At 38.8% G+C, this 22,310-nt stretch overlaps 1 protein-coding gene across 2 annotated transcripts in view; it reads right to left on the bottom strand.

The window, feature by feature from the left end:
- LOC133655806 (sulfotransferase 2B1-like) overlaps positions 1 to 15,996 on the bottom strand; it is a 31,232-nt gene extending 15,236 nt beyond the window's left edge. For both annotated transcript variants that reach the window (XM_062056326.1, XM_062056325.1), the window contains exons 1-2: positions 15,756 to 15,996; positions 5,983 to 6,194 (exon numbers count right to left, since the gene is read on the bottom strand). In XM_062056326.1, coding sequence (XP_061912310.1) covers positions 5,983 to 6,194; positions 15,756 to 15,894 — 351 coding nt within the window. In that variant the 5' untranslated portion in view covers positions 15,895 to 15,996. The remainder of the gene's footprint in view (positions 1 to 5,982; positions 6,195 to 15,755) is intronic.
- Between the last annotated feature and the right edge of the window lie 6,314 nt (positions 15,997 to 22,310).

The raw sequence follows: 22,310 nt of genomic DNA, 5'->3' as shown, positions 1-22,310 counted from the left end.
TTGTTGAATTTGTACCTTATAACGTTCGACAGCTGAAGTTGTTGTACAAAAATAACATGCGGTATATACTATATAGTCTATAGCCTAGCTAGCTATTTTCGAAAACCGGACAACGAGAGGATACCAAAGGCAGCGTTAAGATGGACACCACCGGGAAAACGTAAGCCAGGGCGGCCAAAGAACACCTGGCGAAGAACAGTTGAAGGGGAGCTGAAAGAGATGAAGCTTGATTGATTGATTGAGATTGAGACTTTTATTAGTAGGTTGAACAGTGAACTACATATTCCGTACAATTGACCACTAAATGGTGACACCCGAATAAGTTTTGGAACTTGTTTAAGTCGGGGTCCACTTAAATTGATTCATGATACAGATATATACTGTCATATATACTATCATCATAATTCAGTCATCACACAAGATAATCACAATGAATTATTTACATTATTTACAATCAGGGGTGTGGAGGGTGGGGGGGGGGTAGGATATGGACATCAAGTAGTGGACAGAGAGAGAGATCAGAAGGCATAAGAAAAAGTATCTGCATTTGATTGTTTACATTTGATTGTTAGCAATCCGGGGAGGGTGTTAGTTTAGGGTTGTAGCTGCCTGGAGGTGAACTTTTATTGCGGTTTTGAAGGAGGATGGAGATGCCATTTCTTTTATACCTGTTGGGAGCGCATTCCACATTGCTGTGGCATAGAAAGAGAATGAGTTAAGACCTTTGTTAGTTCGGAATCTGGGTTTAACGTGGTTAGTGGAGCTCCCCCTGGTGTTGTGGTTATGGCGGTCATTTACGTTAAGGAAGTAGTTTGACATGTACTTCGGTATCAGGGAGGTGTAGCGGATTTTATAGACTAGGCTCAGTGCTAGTTGTTTAACTCTGTCCTCCACCTTGAGCCAGCCCACTTTAGAGAAGTGGGTAGGAGTGAGGTGGGATCTGGGGTGGAGGTCTAGCAGTAACCTGACTAGCTTGTTCTGAGATGTTTGGAGTTTAGATTTGAGGGTTTTGGAGGTGCAAGGGTACCAGGAGGTGCATGCGTAATCGAAAAAGGGTTGAACGAGAGTCCCCGCCAGAATCCTCAAGGTGCTTTTGTTGACCAGAGAGGAGATTCTGTAGAGAAATCTCGTTCGTTGGTTAACCTTTTTGATTACCTTGGTTGCCATTTTATCACAGGAAAGGTTAGCCTCTAGAATGGAACCTAGGTAGGTGACCTCACCTTTCCTGGTGATAACAATGTCACCCACTCTTATGGTGAAGTCATTGACTTTCTTGAGGTTGATGTGGGACCCAAACAGGATGGATTCTGTTTTACCCAAGTGTATGGAAAGCTTGTTGTCAGCGAGCCAGGTGCAAGTTCTACAGAGCTCAGCACTGAGGATTTTCTCCACCTGTGACTTGTCCTTGCCGGATACCAGCAAGGCAGAGTCATCCGCAAACAAAAACAATTTACAGTCGCATGCCGATGACATGTCGTTTATGTATATTAGGAACAGTAAAGGTCCCAATATACTGCCTTGGGGGACTCCACAGCTCACCGAGAGGGGGGGGGACACGGTGCCGTTCACCTCTACCACCTGCTCCCTCCCCTCCAAGTAAGATTGCATCCAGCTCCATGAGTTTTTGTTAAATCCGATTGCTCTGAGCTTATCCAACAGTATAGCGTGGTTAACGGTGTCAAAGGCCTTCTGAAGGTCCAGCATGACCATGCCGCAGTATTTGCCCGCGTCCACCTCATGTTTGATGTGGTCGGTCAGATAGAGAAGGCATGTGTCAGTGGAGTGGTTAGTTCTGAAGCCGGATTGGTATTTGTACATGAGTTTATTAGTGGCAAGGTAACTATCGACCTGTTCATAAACAATTTTTTCCATTACTTTCGAAATGGAACTGAGAATAGAAAAAGGTCGGTAGTTGCCAGGTTCCAATTTGCTTCCTTTTTTAAAGAGGGGAGTTACTCTTGCAATCTTAAAATCTTTTGGTACTTGACCTTGTGTAATTGATAGGTTTATTATGTGCGTGATGATCGGGGCAATGATGGAGGCAGAGTCCCTGAGGAATCTGGAGGGAATAATATCAAGGCCGGTGACCTTGTTAGGGTGGAGCGCGCTCAATTTTTTAAACACCTCATCAGCTGTGACCATTTCTAATTTGAAATCATCGTTGGATACTCCTAGCTTTCTGTAGAAGGCTTTAATGTGTTCTACACCAAAGCGACCAGAGTGGTGGGACAGCTTGTTGACAAGGGTTGCGGCTATGCTGGTGAAAAAGATGTTAAGTCTGCTAGCTACCTCCATTTTGTCTGTAATGAGGGAGTCACCCTCCTTGATGCTGATGTTGGTGAGTCTTGTTTTAAGTTTCTGGCTGCAACCAGGAAGCTGGTTGTTGAGAATTTTCCAGAGCTCACGTGGCTTATTTGTGTTTTCCTCTATTTTGTCGTTAATGTAATTTTTTTTTAAGGATTTAGTCAGGTTGGTTGACTTATTTCTTAACTTATTGCATTGCTTTTTGAGAGTTGAAAGGAGTAATTTGAGGTTGATATTATTGGGTTGTTTATCTACTTCTGTTTTACATTTTTGGTATTCAGAGTATTTCCTGTCTCTGTCTTTTATGGCAGCTAATAGGTCCAAATTCATCCATGGTTCTGAGTGGGCTTTGATCCTGACTGTTTTCACGGGAGCCATGTCATTTAGTATCTTTAGGAACGCCGTTTTGAAGCGATCCCAAGCAACATCGACCAGGTTGCTCGCGAGCACAGGGGACCAGTCCCACTCATCTAATTTTAAATTGAAATTGTCATTGGAGTATTTTTTGAGGGATCTGGATTGGGCTGTTATGTGGCCATTGGCTTTAGGTTTAGCTATTTTGCGGGTGCAGAAGGTTAGATAGGGGTCGCTAAGACCACAGATCATGACCACACTATTTTTTATTTTAGGCCGGTCTGAAGTGAGAATGAGATCTATGGTTGATTGGGTGGAATCACACACCCTTGTAGGTAGCGCTATTAGCTGGGAAAGACCGTGCAGATTACAAAACTTGCTGAAGGATCTGAAGACAGGCGCATCTTCGCGTTGAATATCTGTGTATCTGCTTACATGGGGTGAGGCACAGAGACGAGCACAGCAGCGAGATGAATGGCGTCGAGTTGTCGAAGCCTTATTTCCCATCCGGGAAGAAGAGGATTAAGTTAAGTAAGTAATATACTATATAGTCTATAGCCTAGCTAGCTATTTTCGAAAACCGGTTTCGTTTAAATTTGCACTTAACAGTTGGGTTTTTAAAAACCAATAAACCCTATAATTTTCATGTTGCCATTCAATACATGTAGCCCTGAAATCTCTCAATATTTTATACACTAACACTTGATCTTGTTGTTGATAACTTCCACGTCTCTTTCTCAGTAGCGCGCAGGCTAAGCTAACTAGAAAGCTAAGCTAACTAGCAAGCTACGCTAAGCATGAGAAGCTTTAAAGTTCACTGAGACGAGTCTGACACAAATAATACATTTTCGTTTTTTCACACGATATGCGAATAAGTAAAAATGCGTAAATGAAGGATTTAACGCCGACTTACAAGCCACAACGCTCGTTAAATGCTTTTTCTGTCAATGCTGTGTTCGCTGTGAGCTGGTTTGTTTTCAACGAAATCCCGGTTGCTAGGGGATTGGTAGGCGGAAGTGACGTAGGTCCGCCCTCGCCCATAGCTTGTTTTAAAATGTCTCTGACAATCTTGCACTTTCTGTTTTGGAAATGACATGTTTGTGCCACTGCTTAATAACTGTTTAATAAATACACTTTTGCTAAATTGACTTAGTTGTGATTTCCCTCTCTGGATGAAAGTTTAAAATAAGCATATATTAATGCAGTATGAACAAGAATGTTTTAATGTAGACACATAGAATCATCATACTGCTGTGATTATATGTATCAAGTGTTCATTCAAGGCTAAAGCAAAATATCGAGATATTTACCGTGTATCGCGATATGGCCTAAAAATATCGAGATATTAAAAAAAGGCCATATCGCCCTGCCCTAATTGATGGTATTTCTCACAATTCTTTCTTGTAAGCACTTTTAATTTGAACAGCCTCTTAAACTGGGTCATATTAGTACATTGTTTAACTTATTTGCTTAATCCATTCCATAGTTTAATTCCACATACTGATATGCTAAAGATCTTAGGTGCATAAGTTAGTTTTTCGTCAAAAGGTTATATTTCTCTTCGGTTGTTGAGAATAATGTTGTACATTCTTGGGTAGCAGGTTAGTTTGCTTTGTGCATAATTTTAGCTGTTTGAAAATTTACCAAATAGTTGAATTTCAATATTTTTGATTCAATAAATAAAGGGTTTGTATGTTCTCTATACCCAACATTATGTATTATTCAAATTTATCTTTATGGAACACGGTTAGTGAATGAAGAGCACATTTGTAGTCGTTTCCCCATATTTCTACACAATAACTCAGATATGGTAACACTAGCGAGCAGTAAAGTGATTTTTTTCTAGACATATTTTGCTTTGTTCATTATTGAAATATTTCTTGCCACCTTATGTTGCATATTTTTATGAGATTTCCAGTTAATTTCATCCTCTAATATTACACCCAAAAATGTGGTTTATTTGACCCTTTCAATGTCTACTGTCTATTTGTATTTGTGTATGACCTTCTTTTCTACTGTTACCAAATATAATTATTTTAGTTTTACTGAGATTCAAAGATAGTCTGTTTTTGTCAAACCACCTTTTTAATTTGTTAATTTCTTCTATTATTTGTATTAACTTCTGTGTGTTCTCTCCTGAACAAAAAGCAGTTGTGTCGTCTGCAAACAATACTAACTTTAAGTCCTTTACAAATGTCGTTTATATAAAGATTAAACAATTGTGGTCCCAGTATTGTTCCCTGAGGTACACCACAAGATATGTGTTGACATATTTTTACCTATCTTCACGTATTGCTTCCTGCATCAACCAAGTATAGAGTAAAGGCTAGGAATACGAATGTACATGTGATTCTTTTAGTTTGAATACATTTTCAAATAAAAAACAACATTTTCACCTTGTCATTATGGGGTATTATGTGTAGAATTTTGAGGATTGAAATTAATTTATTCCATTTTGGAATAGGGCTTTAGCATAACAAAATGCGGAAAAAGTGAAGCACTGAATACTTTCCGGATACACTGTACTGTAGAAGAGAACATAAAAAGAGGGAATGATGGTGATCTTGGGGACAATTTTTGAATGAAAAATCCCAAACTAATCCATTTTGGAGACAAATTCACTCTTAACATTCAGACCACAAGATAATTTTATAAGGAGATTAAATAAGACATAAGATAATCAGGCATTTGTTGTCTTTGGTCGGAAGGGGGAAACCTGAGGCAAAAAGAGCCCAATTGTAGGTGTGTACCCCATTTTCAGGGTGTTTTTTCATGTTTAGAGGGCTCTCTCATAATGTTGAAAAGGGTATTTATAAAGGTTGTCAAAGGTTTTTTATACTCTGGCTATGAAAATATTTGATTGTAATTAATGATTTTGTCTTCTCAGAAATTAATTTGTCGATAAACAAGGGATGATTGTATGGCTATAATCCTAGTAATAATAATAATAATAACAGAATGCACATGAAAAGGTGTACTGAACTTAGTCTTATTGTATCGTAAAAGGACTCATCTCACAAGTAAGTTAAGGATAAGTAGCAAGTACACAATTGATCACTTTAACGTTTTATAGTGTCAAACGGATGGGAACATTTCATGTACAAATAGTTAGACGTTTTTAATAATGGCGAAAAGTTTGACTATGGAAAAGATAAATTACTTTGACATCTTGTCCACAGGGAAGATTAGATACCACTCTATCGTTTTGTTGTGTTTTTTTATTACTTGACACAGCACAAGTCAAAGGTTAAAAGCAACTCCACATGCAAGCATCACAAGGTAAGCCTCACTGATCCCCAACACAAGTTAGAAATAAGGATTTACCTTCGGCCTAACTTCAAAGAAAGATGGTGGCATCATATTGTGGTGGAAATGTGTGGTAAACATGCGTGGAGAAGGCCTGTCATCAAGATTGAGACTGCAACTACGAGCCTCCTCCAGCCAAGGCACACGGTCCCAGTTATGGAGGGTCTCCACTGAAGCAGGATCTCCTCCGCTCACGATGAGGGGCACGATCTCCTGCATCCAAGTTGTACCTAAAAAATGTGCTTATTTTTTATTCTAAAAACAAAACCTTTTTGTGAAAATAATAATAATAGCAAGGTATTTTATGTTATTAACCTACTGTCCTTTCTCTCCTTTGTGAGTGTAGCAGAACTCACTACATACAAGTACCGTAATTTCCGGACTATAAGCCGCTACTTTTTCCCCTCGTTCTGGTCCCTGCGGCTTATACAAGGGTGCGGCTTATTTACGGCCTGTTCTTCTCCGACACCGACGAAGAGGATTTCGGTGGTTTTAGTACGCAGGAGGAAGACGATGACACAATGATTAAAGACTGACTTTTCATATACCGGTAGGCTGGTTATTTTGATAACGTACAGGTGAGCACTTTGTATTACTTTGCACCGTTGTATTATTTGTACTCTGCACGAATGCTGTTCGCCATGTCAAAGATGTGAAAGTTTGATTGAATGATTGAAAGATTTATTGTTAATAAATGGGACGCTTTGCGTTCCCAAACAGTCATCTCTGTCCCGACAATCCCCTCCGTGGTAGCAGGAACCCCTATATACTACGCTAATTACACATCAAAACCCTGCGGCTTATAGTCGGGTGCGGCTTATATATGGAGCAATCTGTATGTTCCCCTAAATTTAGCTGGTGCGGCTTATAGTCAGGTGCGGCTTATAGTCCGGAAATTACGGTAGATGTTAATCTATTTTGTTGATTTAAAGTATTACAAGAATAATGTCTAAAAAAAAAAAAAGTCAAATCTAGGATGAAGAAAATATCTGCACATTTAGATGAATACTACTAACATTAATAAATAAATAAACCACATCAAAGCCTAAACAGTAGTTTCAGCCTTGATTCTCAGTACCCCACAATCAAATGATTAAGGCACTTTTCAAGCTGAAAAAGTCACCTCAAATGCCTGTAAAGTGTACTGTAGCATTTTTTCCACAATGCTATGTACAATATAAATTGCACCAACACAGAATTGGGCAGGGACTTCACACCCTAGTCTTTTCCTGAAACACAGGCAGATACTATGGCTGGACGATTAAAGCAAAAAACATGAGTATTAATTGTACTACCAAAACCCAACTTTAAATATAATTGAAAAGAGCAAAGTATATGAATTAGTAACAAATAAACAAGTAAAATAATGATAACAATACATTAAAATATAATGAAACAATAAAAGTCAGCTTTGCTGTTACTTTTTTTTTTAATTCCGTTTTTTACCTTTGACACCTATTTTACCATCAAAGAGTGTGCAATGTTTGTGTTATAAATAAAATGTACTAACATGCAAAAATCCTCACATTTGTTGGTGCAATACATCTTTTGACAATTTTGACCAACATTCTAAGTCAAAGCATAATAATATTGTAAATGTATCAATGGCTTTGTTCACATCGCAGGTCAATTCTGATTTTTTTGCCCATATGCGACCTGCATTAGATTTTTTCATGTCAGTGTGAACAGTGCAATCCTGATCATATATGTATGTGGAGATATATATACATATGGATAGATATAGACAGACAGACATGATATATATTTAAAAAAATAAAAACATGTACCGGTATATTTGTTTATATAAATCATAATACTACCCCTTTAATGGGCCTTGTAATCAGGTGTGCCTTTTGTATGAAAATAAACCTGAATAGTCGGCACTGCGCCACACAATCAGGTGTGCCCAATGGTCCGAAAAATACAGTATATGATATATGAAGTCAATAATTAATTAAATTAGGAAGTATTTAAATCTAATTTTACATTAAATACATTATTGAGACATTTATATATTTATTTCAAATCACAATTAATTAATGAAATTATTATTTAAATATGTATTTATTCGTTTCACTTTGTCCTGACATAATACAGAACACCGGCATGGAAAAAGGTGGGAAAATAACTTTTACTCTATAATCGTTGTTTTTTTAAATTTGTCTTGACTGTCAAAATGTTAAGCACTTTTCATACAAAGGCAAGTGGAAACACAAAGTGCTTTAGAGAAAAAAAAGGGAAGAGAAGAAAAAACATGTGCGCACGCATACACAGGGCACTATCGACAATAACAAAACATGGCATGGCACTGAGGATTGAGGAAAAAACATGTTGAGGCATCCACACTGGAGAATACCTAACATGAACGCCATCTAAAACTATGTTTACATTGCAGGCCAAAGTGGCCCAAATACAGATTTCTTTCCAGCTGACTGTTTGCACTCAAGTTAAAGGTGTTTTTTTAACAGACTCCAGTATAAACGCACTCAGGCCCCAGTGTGGCCTCGACATCACTTGCATGCGCAGATCGATAAAATGAAGGCAAAGTAAGTTGACTAGATTCCGTAAATGAACAAAGATATCGCTACTACTACTGCAAAAAATAATAAAAGCCGACATGTTGGTAGATTTTGACAGCCAATTGAGACCCGCAATGGCAAGAATGACATGAAAAGACGCTTAGGTCCACCCCACCATTTCATTGCAAGACTTATAAGTCATTCTTCACCTAATTGGGAATATTTGAACATCCCAACAGCCGGCATCCTACTGACAGCAGACATTGTACAGTAAGTGCTGTTTATTATGTTTGTCATGAAGTCTGCAGTGAGTAGTAATCATTGAAAAAAAAGGTCATGATGCGTTTTTTAAATTAATGCGCCGCATATGCTTAAAATTATCAAAATACGTCAATATTAAATGTTATCATAAATGGGCCCGTTACTACATTACATCTATACTTAGTGTTTATTTAAAACCTTAATGGAGGTGTTTGGATGTTTAAGGGCTTTGGTGGCAGAATAGAGCGACTCCCATGGGCTCCATTATAAGCAAACTTTTGATCGCATTTATTTACAATTTTGAATGTTTAACAAAACAAAAATATATGTGTTTTGGTCTTACATAACGGCAACATTCCAAAAGAGTGCAGCTCCCCTTCAAGGGCAAAAAAAAAAATCTGATTTAGTGTGCAGTGTAATCGTGGCCTAAAAATATAGTATGAAATATATCAAATGGGTGTAAAAATAAAATATAAATATGACATTAAAAAGGTAATAAAACATTGAGAAAACAATAGCAATAATTAAAATAGAAAACAACACAATAAAAAACTAATATAATAACAAATAAAAACATAGGAGTTTAAAAAGCCTGAATAAAAAGGTGTCTTTAAATTCAATATTTGCCCACTTTCAGATTAAACTTTTGAGTGGATAAGTACGTTCACAATTAGACGTCCGGCAAAAAAGCCACCGATGCCCGGTTTCACTTAACACGCCCAAAACGTGAGTGTGTATACCATCTGAATCGCGATTCTCACGTTGTGCGATTCAGAATTGATTCTCATTTTTTAAAAATCAATTTTTTTATTTTATTTTTTTATTTACATTTTTTGTAATTTTAAAAAAAATTTTTTTATTTATTAATCCAACAAAACAATACACAGCAATACCATAACAATGCAATCCAATTCCAAAACCAAACCCAGCAACACAGAACTGCAATAAACAGAGCAATTGAGAGGAGACACAAACACGACACAGAACAAACCAAAAGTAGTGAAACAAAAATGAATATTACCAACAACAGTATCAATATTAGTTACAATTTCAACATAGCAGTGATTAAAAATCCCTCATTGACATTATCATTAGTCATTTATAAAAAATAAAAAAAAAAGAACAATAGTGTCACAGTGGCTTACACTTGCATCGCATCTCATAAGCTTGACAACACACTGTGTCCAATATTTTCACAAAGATAAAATAAGTCATATTTTTGGTTAATTTAATAGGGTTCCGGTTCACCGTGCGTGACTGCTCGCCGTCTGTTCGCTGTTGCGAAAAAGGCTAAGTATCGCTCTATCTGTGTGCTTTTAATTGTTCTACAGCTTTCTTTATCACTTCTCAAACATATTTAGTGGTACTATTTAACTTGCAAATCACCCGATCTCTGTCCCACCACCCTTTCCTCAGCTAGCTAGCTGCTAACCTAGCGCGGAGAAAGGCAGCGCCGGTCAGAAGGTAAGTAGGAAGCTACTCCCGCAGACCGCGACCACTTCCCTGAGGACAGCAGGAACTTCACTCGGTGACAAAAAACACTGTAATGGCTTCCTGCGCGTCTTGCACCATACTCACGGAGAGGTTGGCTCTGCTAGAGGGCCGTGTCCGCCAGTTAGAGCAGAGTAATGTCGTAACTTTAGATGTTGCGGACACATCTGCTAGCGTTAGCTGTAGCGAGCTAACTAGCCCAGCTTGTAGCAGTCCTAAGCTACGGTGTACCGGTTGAGACGCATAATAGATTTAGCTCTTTAGCTAGTCCTACACCCCAGTCTACCGGGCACCACACCTTAGTCATAGGGGACTCCATCACCCGAAACATTAAGCTTAGCAAACCAGCCACAGTAAAGTGTATCCCCGGGGCCAGAGCACCTGACATTGAAGCTAATCTTAGGGAGCTAACTCGCAACAGGCCTAGTAAACACGTATGACAGGCTAATTGCACCACTAATTATGCGAATATAGTTGTACACGTTGGCTCCAATGACATTAGAATGAGACAGTCAGAGATTACAAAGAGAAACATAGCCAGGACTTGTGATCTCGCCAGAAAGATGTCCAGACATCGAGTAATTGTCTCTGGCCCCCTGCCTGCGAGAGGCAATGATGAGAGATATAGCAGATTAGTCTCGCTTAACAAGTGGCTGTCTATCTTCTGTAGGCAACAGGGACTAACGTTTATTGATAACTGGCCCTCTTTCTGGGGCAAACCAGGCTTGCTGATGAGAGACGGCCTTCACCCTAACCAGGAAGGCGCCATCATCCTGTCTAGAAACATAGACTACTATTTAAGTCTCACTTGAATGACTACACTAGAGCAAGCCCGGTCACAGGCAATTACAATGTCTGTTAGTCCGGGTGAGGAGTCAGTTAAGCTAGAACTAGCCAGCGCCAGGCTGGATAATCCATGTACGCATAGCAATTCTCTTAGAATAATACACAATTCACATAATGTTTTTTCTGTTGTGTCTGTGTCAGAGGTGGACATGCATTCTACTGAGGTGGCAAATTATGACATGTCCAGTCTATTGCAGCACCAAGCAAACAATCGGAAAATTCCCGTCATATCAATTCCTAGATATGGTCGAAACTATTTAAAGTGCACTACGCATAATAAACGCAACATTGTTAATATTGCCACTACGGATAATCTTAACAAAAACTCGTCATAACAGCCCAATACCTATAATATGGGCTTTTTAAACATAAGATCATTGTCTCCCAAGGCGTTATTAGTTAATGAGGTCATTAGAGACAACAATCTTAACGTCATTGGTCTTAGCGAAACCTGGCTCAAACCAGACGAATTGTTTGCGTTCAATGAGGCATCTCCTCCTAACTATACGAATGCGCATGTTGCCCGTCCTCTTAAAAGGGGAGGGGGTGTCGCACTAATATACAATGAAAATTTCAACCTTACCCCTAACCTAAATAATAAATATAAATCGTTTGAGGTGCTTACTATGAGGTCTGTCACACCGCTACCTCTCGACCTGGCTGTTATCTACCGCCCCCCTGGGCCCTATTCGGACTTTATCAGTGAATTCTCAGAGTTCGTTGCTGATCTAGTGACGCACGCCGACAATATAATCATAATGGGGGACTTTAATATCCATATGAATACCCCATCGGACCCTCAGTGCGTGGCGCTCCAAACCATAATTGATAGCTGTGGTCTTACACAAATAATACATGAACCCACGCATCGCAACGGTAATACAATAGATCTAGTGCTTGTCAGGGGTGTCACCACCTCCAAAGTTATGATACTTCCATATACTAAAGTAATGTCCGATCATTACCTTATAAAATTTGAAGTTTTGACTCATTGTCAACAAGCTAATAATAATAATAACTGCTATAGCGGCCGCAACATTAATGCTGCCACAACGATGACTCTTGCTGACCTACTGCGTTCGGTAATGGCACCATTCCCAAATTATGTCGGCTCTATTGATAACCTCACTAACAACTTTGACGATGCCTTGCGCGAAATTATTGATAGTATAGCACCGCTAAAGCAAAAAAGGGCCCCTAAAAGGCGCACCCCATGGTTTACAGAAGAAATTAGAGCTCATAAATTATCATGTAGAAAACTGGAATGCAAATGGCGCGCGACTAAACTTGAGGTTTTCCATCAAGCATGAAGTGATAGTTTAATAACTTATAAACGCATGCTTACCTTAGCTAAAGCTAAATACTACTCAAATCTCATCCGCCTCAACAAAAACGATCCTAAATTTCTGTTTAGTACAGTAGCATCGCTAACCCAACAAGGGACTCCTCCCAGTAGCTCCACCCACTCGGCAGATGATTTTATGAATTTCTTTAATAAGAAAATTGAACTCATTAGAAAGAAGATTAAAGACAACGCATCCCAGCTACAACTGGGTTCTATTAACACAAATACGACTGTATATACGACGGACACTGCCCTCCAAAATAGTCTCTCTATTTTTGATGAAATAACATTAGAGGAATTATTACAGCGTGTAAGTGGGATAAAACAAACATGTTTACTTGACCCACTTCCTGGGAAACTTATCAAGGAACTGTTTGTATTATTAGGTCAGTGTTAAATATTATAAACTTATCACTTTCCTCCGGCACTGTTCCCCTAGCATTCAAAAAAGCGGTTATTCATCCTCTGCTCAAAAGACCTAACCTCGATCCTGACCTCATGGTAAACTACCGACCGGTCTCCCACCTTCCGTTTATTTCCAAAATTCTCTAAAAAATTGTTGCACAGCAGCTAAATGAACACTTAGTGACTAACAATCTCTGTGAACCTTTTCAATCCGGTTTCAGGGCAAATCACTCTACGGAGACAGCCCTCGCAAAAATGACTAATGATCTATTGCTAACGATGGATTCTGATGCGTCATCTATGTTGCTGCTTCTTGATCTTAGCGCCGCTTTCGATACCGTCGATCATAATATTTTATTAGAGCGTATCAAAACACGTATTGGTATGTCAGACTTAGCCTTGTCTTGGTTTAACTCTTATCTTACTGACAGGATGCAGTGCGTCTCCCATAACAATGTGACCTCGGACTATGTCAAGGTAACGTGCGGAGTTCCCCAGGGTTCGGTTCTTGGCCCTGCACTCTTTAGTATTTACATGCTGCCGCTGGGTGACATCATACGCAAGTACGGTGTTAGCTTTCACTGTTATGCTGATGACACTCAACTCTACATGCCCCTGAAGCTGACCAACACGCCGGATTGTAGTCAGCTGGAGGCGTGTCTTAATGAAATTAAACAATGGATGTCCGCTAACTTTTTGCAACTCAACGCTAAGAAAACGGAAATGCTGATTATCGGTCCTGCTAGACACCAACATCTATTTAATAATACCACCTTAACATTTGACAACCAAACAATTACACAAGACGACTCGGTAAAGAATCTGGGTATTATCTTCGACCCAACTCTCTCGTTTGAGTCACACATTAAGAGTGTTACTAAAACGGCCTTCTTTCATCTCCGTAATATCGCTAAAATTCGTTCCATCTTGTCCACTAGCGACGCTGAGATCATTATTCATGCGTTCGTTACGTCTCGTCTCGATTACTGTAACGTATTATTTTCGGGTCTCCCTATGTCTAGCATTAAAAGATTACAGTTGGTACAAAATGCGGCTGCAAGGCTTTTGACAAAAACAAGAAAGTTTGATCATATTACGCCTATACTGGCTCACCTGCACTGGCTTCCTGTGCACTTAAGATGCGACTTTAAGGTTTTACTACTTACGTATAAAATACTACACGGTTTAGCTCCAGCCTATCTCGCCGATTGTATTGTACCATATGTCCCGACAAGAAATCTGCGTTCAAAGAACTCCGGCTTATTAGTGATTCCCAGAGCCAAAAAAAAGTCTGCTGGCTATAGAGCGTTTTCTATTCGGGCTCCAGTACTCTGGAATGCCCTCCCGGTAACAGTTAGAGATGCTACCTCAGTAGAAGCATTTAAGTCCCATCTTAAAACTAATTTGTATAATCTAGCCTTTAAATAGACCCCCCTTTTTTAGACCAGTTGATCTGTCGTTTCTTTTCTTCTCTCCTCTTCTCCCCTGTCCCTTGCGAGGGGGAGTTGCATAGGTCCGGTGGCCATGGATGAAGTGCTGGCTGTCCAGAGTCGGGACAGCTAGCCTGTGCATCGGTTGGGGACATCTCTGCGCTGCTGACCCGTCTCCGCTCGGGATGGTTTCCTGTTGGCCCCGCTGTGGACTGGACTCTCGCTGATGTGTTGGATCCACTGAGGACTGGACTTTCACAATGTTATGTCAGACCCACTCGACATCCATTGCTTTCGGTCTCCCCTAGAGGGGGGGGGGGGGGGTACCCACATATGCGGTCCTCTCCAAGGTTTCTCATAGTAATTCACCGACGTCCCACTGGGGTGAGTTTTTCCTTGCCCGTATGTGGGCTCTGTACCGAGGATGTCGTTGTGGCTTGTACAGCCCTTTGAGACACTTGTGATTTAGGGCTATATAAATTGACATTGATTGATTGAATAGTTAAAACAAATTTACATTATTGCAATCAGTTGATAAAACATTGTCCTTTACAATTATAAAAGCTTTTTACAAACATCTACTACTCTGCTTGCATGTCAGCAGACTGGGGTAGATCCTGCTGAAATCCTATGTATTGAATGAATAGAGAATCGTTTTGAATCGGAAAACAATCGTTTTTGAATCGAGAACCGTGTTGAATTGAAAAAAAAAAATCGATTTTGAATCGAATCGTGACCCCAAGAATCGATATTGAATCGAATCGTGGGACACCCAGAGATTCACAGCCCTAATATATATATAAATATATATATATTCTTCGAGCACTAATTGACTGAAAACACTTATGATGTCATATTATGGATAGGAAAATGCATTTTTAGACACAATTATTTGCCTGAGCAGCTAGGAGACACAGAGAGTAACAAGCAGTATAAAATGAATGAGAAAGAACGGATTAAAAAAAAAAATATTAAAAAATTAAAAACTTTTATTTTTTAACTTGGGACTTCCTGCGGGCTGGATTTTGGACTGGCGGCAGTAGTTTGGGGACCCCTGGTGTATACTCACCGACCACTTGGCTACATAGCGAAATAGGATCGAGGGACTTCAACAACAACAGTAAGCCACACCGTTAAAACTCAATGTACAGTACAAGTACAACATACTGTACATACTGTAGTGAGGGCGCCACTTGAAACATATAGCTGCACACTCACCATAATTCCCTACTTTCTAGTGCGGACGTGTATACGTGGAAGTCTACGGAAATGGTGGATGGATGAGTCTTCTCTTTGCGCCAGTTTTGACAAGTCGTGTACCTAAATATTTCTAATACCATTTTCGACGTTTGGAGTCCACTTACAGCCCATTTATCATGGATACGTACATAAGAATTTTATCATGGATACGTACATAAGAACTTTAATGGACACGCACATAAGAACTTTATCATGGACACGTACATAAGAACTATTGGCAATTAAAGCACTTACCGGACTTGGGGTAAGTGACGACGAGAATGTCATCTGGTCGGAAAGTGAAGGTCTCGTAGCGCCTCAGACTGTGCGGGGGGTGAATGAGAGTGGGCAGTGGGACCCCTTTGTACAGCGTGTACAAGTCTGTCCCCGCCATAGTGGGAAGTAGCACAAATAATTGAAAAACAATCCCAGCTGTTGTCGTTTGGGCAAGCTGAGATTCAACCAGCAACACTTCCGGTGTCTCAACATTGACGTAAGTGATGCCCGACCGGAGAACACAACTGTATAGTTACAGTTTTTTACTGTTTTTGTACTTATTCTGATTATTATTATTTGTCGATTGTTTGTAAATGTTGCAGTTTATAAATAAAGGTTTATAAAATAAAAAAATAAAAAAAATAAAAACTTTATAGTTACAGTAATGCGGTGGGCGGACCGATCCAAATATCGGTAGTCCTCACGCCAAGTGTTCTGTCGATCAGTATCAGATCGATACTAGCCGGACGAGATCGATATTTCCCCATTGCATTCCGCAATTATTCATGTTATGGTTTTTCATATTGTAACAGTGTTGATGTTGTTATATTTATATTGTTTACAAAGTTAGGGAACACGTCTTTGGACACATGAGGTCAAATACCCGAAGGATTTATAACAGGGGTGTCAAACGTACAGCCCAAGGGCCGGATCAGGCCCGCGAACAAGTCTTATCCGGGCCGCGCGATGAGTTTGCTAAGTATAAAAATTAACCTGAAATTTTTGAATGAAGGAAACTGCTGTTCTAAATGTGTCCACAGGATGTCGCAATAGCAACCCTTTGTATCTTTGTAGATCCATCCATCCATTTTCGGAGGTAGCGGGGGTGCTGGAGCCTATCTCAGCTGCATTTGGGCGGTAGGCGGGGTACACCCTGGACAAGTCGCCACCTCATCACAGGGCCAACACAGATAGACAGACAACATTCACACTCACTTTCACACACTAGGGCCAATTTAGTGTTGCCAATCAACCTATCCCCAGGTGCATGTCTTTGAAAGTGGGAGTAAGCCGTAGTACCCGGAGGGAACCCACGCAGTCACAGGGAGAACGTGCAAACTCCACACAGAAAGATCCCGAGCCCGGGATTAAATTCAGGACCTTCGTAGATGATGCTACATATGTACAAAATAAACCACATGATGTTAGTACATCAGGCAAGGAAAATGAGCAAACTACATAAATAACATCTTGTAATTTGATTTTGATATGTATTTTTTTATCTTGATAGATTGAAAATTAACACCAATGAGTTGACTGATTAACATTATCACATAATTGATTCAGAAAATGTAAATAATGACAAATAAAGATATAATACAATTACATTTAAGTTAAAGGTAAAGTACCACTGATAGTCACACACACACTAGGTGTGGTGAAATTACCCACTGCATTTGACCCATCCCCTTGTTCCACCCTTTGGGAGGTGAGGGGAGCAGTGAGCTGCAGCTGTGCTCGGAAATCATTTTGGTGATTTAACCCCCAATTCCAACCCTTGATGCTGAGTACCAAGCAGGGAGGTGATAGGTCCCATTTTTATAGTCTTTGGTATGACTAGGCCGGGGCTTGAACTCACAACTTACCGATCTCAGGGCGGACACTCTAACCACAAGGCAACTGAGCAAGCTATTAACTGCAACCTACTCAGTCATACCAAATACTATACAAATGGGACCCATTACCTCCCTGCTTGGCACCAGAGGTGGGTAGTAACGTGCTACATTTACTCCGTTACATCTACTTGAGTAACTTTTGGGATAAATTGTACTTCTAATGCAACATACTTTTACTTTTACTTGAGTATATTTATAGAGAAGAAACGCTACTTTTACTCCGCTCCATTTATCTACATTCAGCTCGCTACTCGCTACTGATTTTTATCGTTCTTTTAATGCACGCTTTTTTTGTTTTGGTTTGTCAGACAGACCTTCAAAGTAGGATCTATCGCATGCCTGCATTTCACCAATCAAATACAGTCACTGGTGACATTTGACTCCGTTTCACCAATCAAACAGAGCCAGGCGGTCACACGACCAGGCGGTCATCATGTGACCGCCGCAAAACAACAACAAACTTAAGCTTACATGAACTCAACGTCAAATTTGAGGAAGCACATGGCGGTAAGTAACGTTAGTAGATATTTTGGCTGTCACCGTAGGCTGATGTTAGCTTCCCTGCTATGCATCACTGTCAAATGTACATCGTGTGGGGACATGTATTAACACACTGCAGCCTCATAGACACGCACAGTCGCAAACACACACACGAATGCATAGAAACACCAATCAGAAGTGCACAGTGTGTTCCCAGGTTTAGTTAGTTTAGTCTTTATTTGAAGGGACAATGCACAGAAACAAGCTCAAAGACAGGTATGTTCTGTACCAGATTATAGCTAAATAGCTAATTTCCATCTACAGTCCCTGGCTACCTAAATTAAAGGGATACAAAAATCATGCAATCAAATTATGACAATAAAATCATACACAAGTATTAAGAAAAAAGTCATAGAACACATACTTAATACACAATACAACCACACATCATTTACATCATCACACAAAGACAATGCATGCTCAGAGCAATGCTGATATTGCTAAAAGAGCTCGGTACCTACGCAAAGAGGGAAACATACAAGCAACATGGTCGTCCAACTGCAAAGTCTACATAAAGCTAAATGGTGCACCTGAGCAGGCACAAGTGCTAATGGTCAGGAGCTTAAATGATTTGGATAAATTTGCATAGTCTGTGGTTTGCTGATCTATATGTTTTTTTGTGTTTTTAGAGTTGACATCTATTCTGTAAATCCTTATTAACTTTAAATGTCTATCAAACTTCCCAAAAAAGGACTCAGAATTGCCCACTTGAACATCTGTAGTCTGAAAAACAAGGTAATTGAGTTGAGTAAAATAATGTTTGAAAATGATCTACATATAGTAGCAATTTCTGAAACTCATTTGGATGATTCAATTGACAATACTGAAATATTTATACAAGGTTACAATATAATTAGACTTGATAGAAACAAACACGGGGGAGGAGTAGCCTTTTATGTACAAGGCCACATTCCAATAAAGCAAAGAGGAGATCTGGACTTGACAGATGTAGAAGCAATCTGGATCCAGGTTCACTTGCCACATCTAAAGCCATTACTAATCTGCTGCTGCTATAGACCACCTTCCTCTGATGCAGCATATCTTGAAAAAATGTGTGCAATGCTTCAGAATGTTTCTGACACAGACAGAGAAATGTATTTCTTAGGAGACTTAAATATTGACTGGCTCTCAAAAAACTGCCCTATGAAAAGAAAGCTTAATGACACTGCCACTGTATGTAACCTAACTCAAATGATAAATCTACCAACCAGAATAAATATGAACAATTCAGGTGTATTGTCTTCAACTTGCATAGATCATCTTTTTACTAATTCAGTAGATAAATGCTCAAAGGTTGTGTCTGTGCCAATTGGATTTAGTGATCATAACATGATTGCTGTAGCAAGAAAAGTGAAAGTCCCCAAAGTTGGACCTACAATTATGTATAAGAGACTCTACAAACATTTCTGTGATAATGCCTTTATTGAAGACGTACATAACATACAGTGGGACAGTGTATTTGAGTCAAAGCATACTGAAGCAGCTCTGCATGAATTCATGAAGTCATTTTCTTCTGTCTGTGATAAGCATGCACCCATCAAGAAGCTCACCGTCAGATCTGTCAAAGCCCCTTGGCTTGACTCTGACCTGAGAAACTTGATGAAAGATAGAGATATACGGAAAAGAGTTGCAGTAGATTCAGGTAGCTCAGAGGACTGGCTAGCATATCGCTCTTTAAGAAACAAAGTCACCAAATTAAATAAACAGAAAAAAAGGGTGTACTACCAATCTAGAATTGAAGAAATTAAACATGATGGAAAACAACTTTGGAGTACTCTCAATCAAATCATGGGTAGAGATAAAATGGGAAAAACACCAGCATTTATTGAATCAGGTGAAGGCTTTATCACCAAGCCCAAAGAAATTGCTGATTACTTCAACAATTATTTCATAAGTAAAGTTGATACTATAAGAAATGGCATGCTGCCTGTAAATTGTATTCTATCTGAGTCACTTATTAAAAATGATATCATGCAGGACAAAAAATGTAAATTTGAATTCTCAGTCACTAATGTATTGGAAATTGAAAATCTATTGTCTGAGTTGAAATCTGACAAACCTTGTGGTCATGATAATCTAGATAGTAGACTTTTAAAATTGTCAGCTGGAATAATAGCCAGTCCGATATGTTATATTTTTAACTTAAGTTTTAAAGAAGGAATCTATCCTCAAATATGGAAGGTTGCTAGAGTAACTCCTCTACCAAAAAACAGGAAAGAAGCATTCACTGGATCGAATAGTAGGCCAATTAGCATTTTACCAGTATTAGGAAAATTAATGGAAACAATTATATTTAAGCAAATTCAAAATTATTTCTCTATAAATGACATTAATTCAGACTTTCAACATGCATATAAAACTGGCCATTCAACATGCACAGCTCTCACACAATTAACAGATGACTGGCTAAAACAAATTGACGGTAAATTATTAGTTGGCACAGTGCTATTAGATTTTAGTGCTGCTTTTGATATTATTGACCACAAACTACTACTTATAAAACTGTCTGCTTATGGTTTTAAACTCTCAGCGATTAACTGGATGAAAAGCTACCTAGTCAACAGACAGCAATGTGTCATGTTCAATGGAACCCTTTCAAATATTAAAACATTATATTGTGGTATTCCCCAGGGAAGTTGCCTGGGACCTTTATTATACTCAATATTTGTAAATGATATGTCATGTATTTTAAAGAATGGTTGCTGTGCAATTTACGCAGATGACACAACAATATATGCTTATGCTGATAATTGCACAGACCTGAGCAGTATACTACAAGACAAGGTTATGCAGATTTCTAAATGGGTTACAGAAAATAAGATGAAACTTAATATTTCCAAAACAAAATGTCTTGTTATTTGCTCAAAACATGCTCATAGAAAAGAACGCATATTGAATGTTTCTTTGAACGGAGTTCATATTGAACAAGTTAAAGAAGCCAGGTTGCTGGGAGTTACAATAGATGAAAGACTATCTTGGGCCACTCACATTAATAACATAGTAAAAAAAATGAGCAGAAGCATCTCAATCATAAGAAGAAGTGCCTATTTTTTAACTAACACAACTACGAAACAAGTTATACAATCCCTTGTATTGTCACATATTGACTACTGCCCAGCAATTTGGTCCAATGCATCTAAACAAGAACTCAATAAAATCCAGCTTACCCAAAACAGAGCTGCCAGACTAGCTCTCCATTGCTCATTTAGGACCGGCGTTGAGATCATGCATAATGAATTGTCATGGATGAGAGTTGGTGAAAGACTAGCGTGTAGTTTGATTCTATTTTTAAAAACAATCTATACATACCATAAACCTTCATATCTGTATTCTCAGCTGTTGCTTGCTAGTGAAAGTCACAACTATGGTACCAGGTTAGCCCTAAGAGGTGCTTTCACCCGTCTTAAACCCAAAAGTGATGTTTTGAAAAAGACTGTAATGTATAGGGCAATCACTTACTGGAATCGACTTCCACAATATTTGGTATCAATCACCAGCAGAGTGGGTTTTAAGAATAGACTAAGAGGAGAAGTATTGCGGAAAGAGATTATTCTAGATTGTACCTAATGTCATGACTGTTTTTATTGACTATTTTATTGATTATGGGACAAGCAGTAGAAAATGGTGGAGGGAACTTTTTTCGTCACTTATTGTTTGTCTTTGGTACACTAATGTATATATTTTAGGCCATTGGTTCTTTGTTTTATTTTTTTTTTTGCAAAAATATATATATATCTATTTTTATATTGCTCTTTTTATCTTTGTTATGAACAATATTATGTAAACTCGAAGTTATTATTATTTTTTTGGTTCTTTGTTGTTGCTATTTTTGTATTACAACATTTTATTATTTGATCATGTTGTACTGCATTTTAATCTTTTGTTTTGTGATTGTGTGATGTTTTTGCCTGGACCCCAGGAAGAATAGTCTCCACTGCGGTGTAGACTAATGGGGATCCTTAATAAACTAAACTAAACTAAATCTTGTTCACATCTGTCATCATTTGTAAAAACAACCTTGATTTTAACAGACACACCTCACAAGTAACAACAAAAATGTTCTCATGGATAAATATAATACACATTAAGTTGACATGTCAAACAAGGTGCCCACCTTAGTGACCGTGTGAGCAGCTTTGATTGCTCCAAAGCCACGTGCAGCCCACACCTATCAGTTTATGGTTTGTGTAAAGGCTAACTTGTTATTTTCCTATGTAATCTCTGCCTACTGAGCCTATGGTGCTGTTAAGTTATTGTGGCTCAATTTGCCTTAATTTTTTTATGTTAATGAATTATTATTTAATACATATTATTGTTTTAGGTGCTTAAGAGATATTCCTGGCTCTGAATTTGCTCATTGCTATTTTTATGTTGTGCA

The sequence above is a fragment of the Entelurus aequoreus genome, linkage group LG08 (assembly GCF_033978785.1).
Source record: "Entelurus aequoreus isolate RoL-2023_Sb linkage group LG08, RoL_Eaeq_v1.1, whole genome shotgun sequence".
In the NCBI taxonomy this organism is placed as follows: Eukaryota; Metazoa; Chordata; class Actinopteri; order Syngnathiformes; family Syngnathidae; genus Entelurus; species Entelurus aequoreus.
Note: the sequence above shows the minus strand (reverse complement) of the source record. Positions and strands in the feature narration are given on the sequence as shown.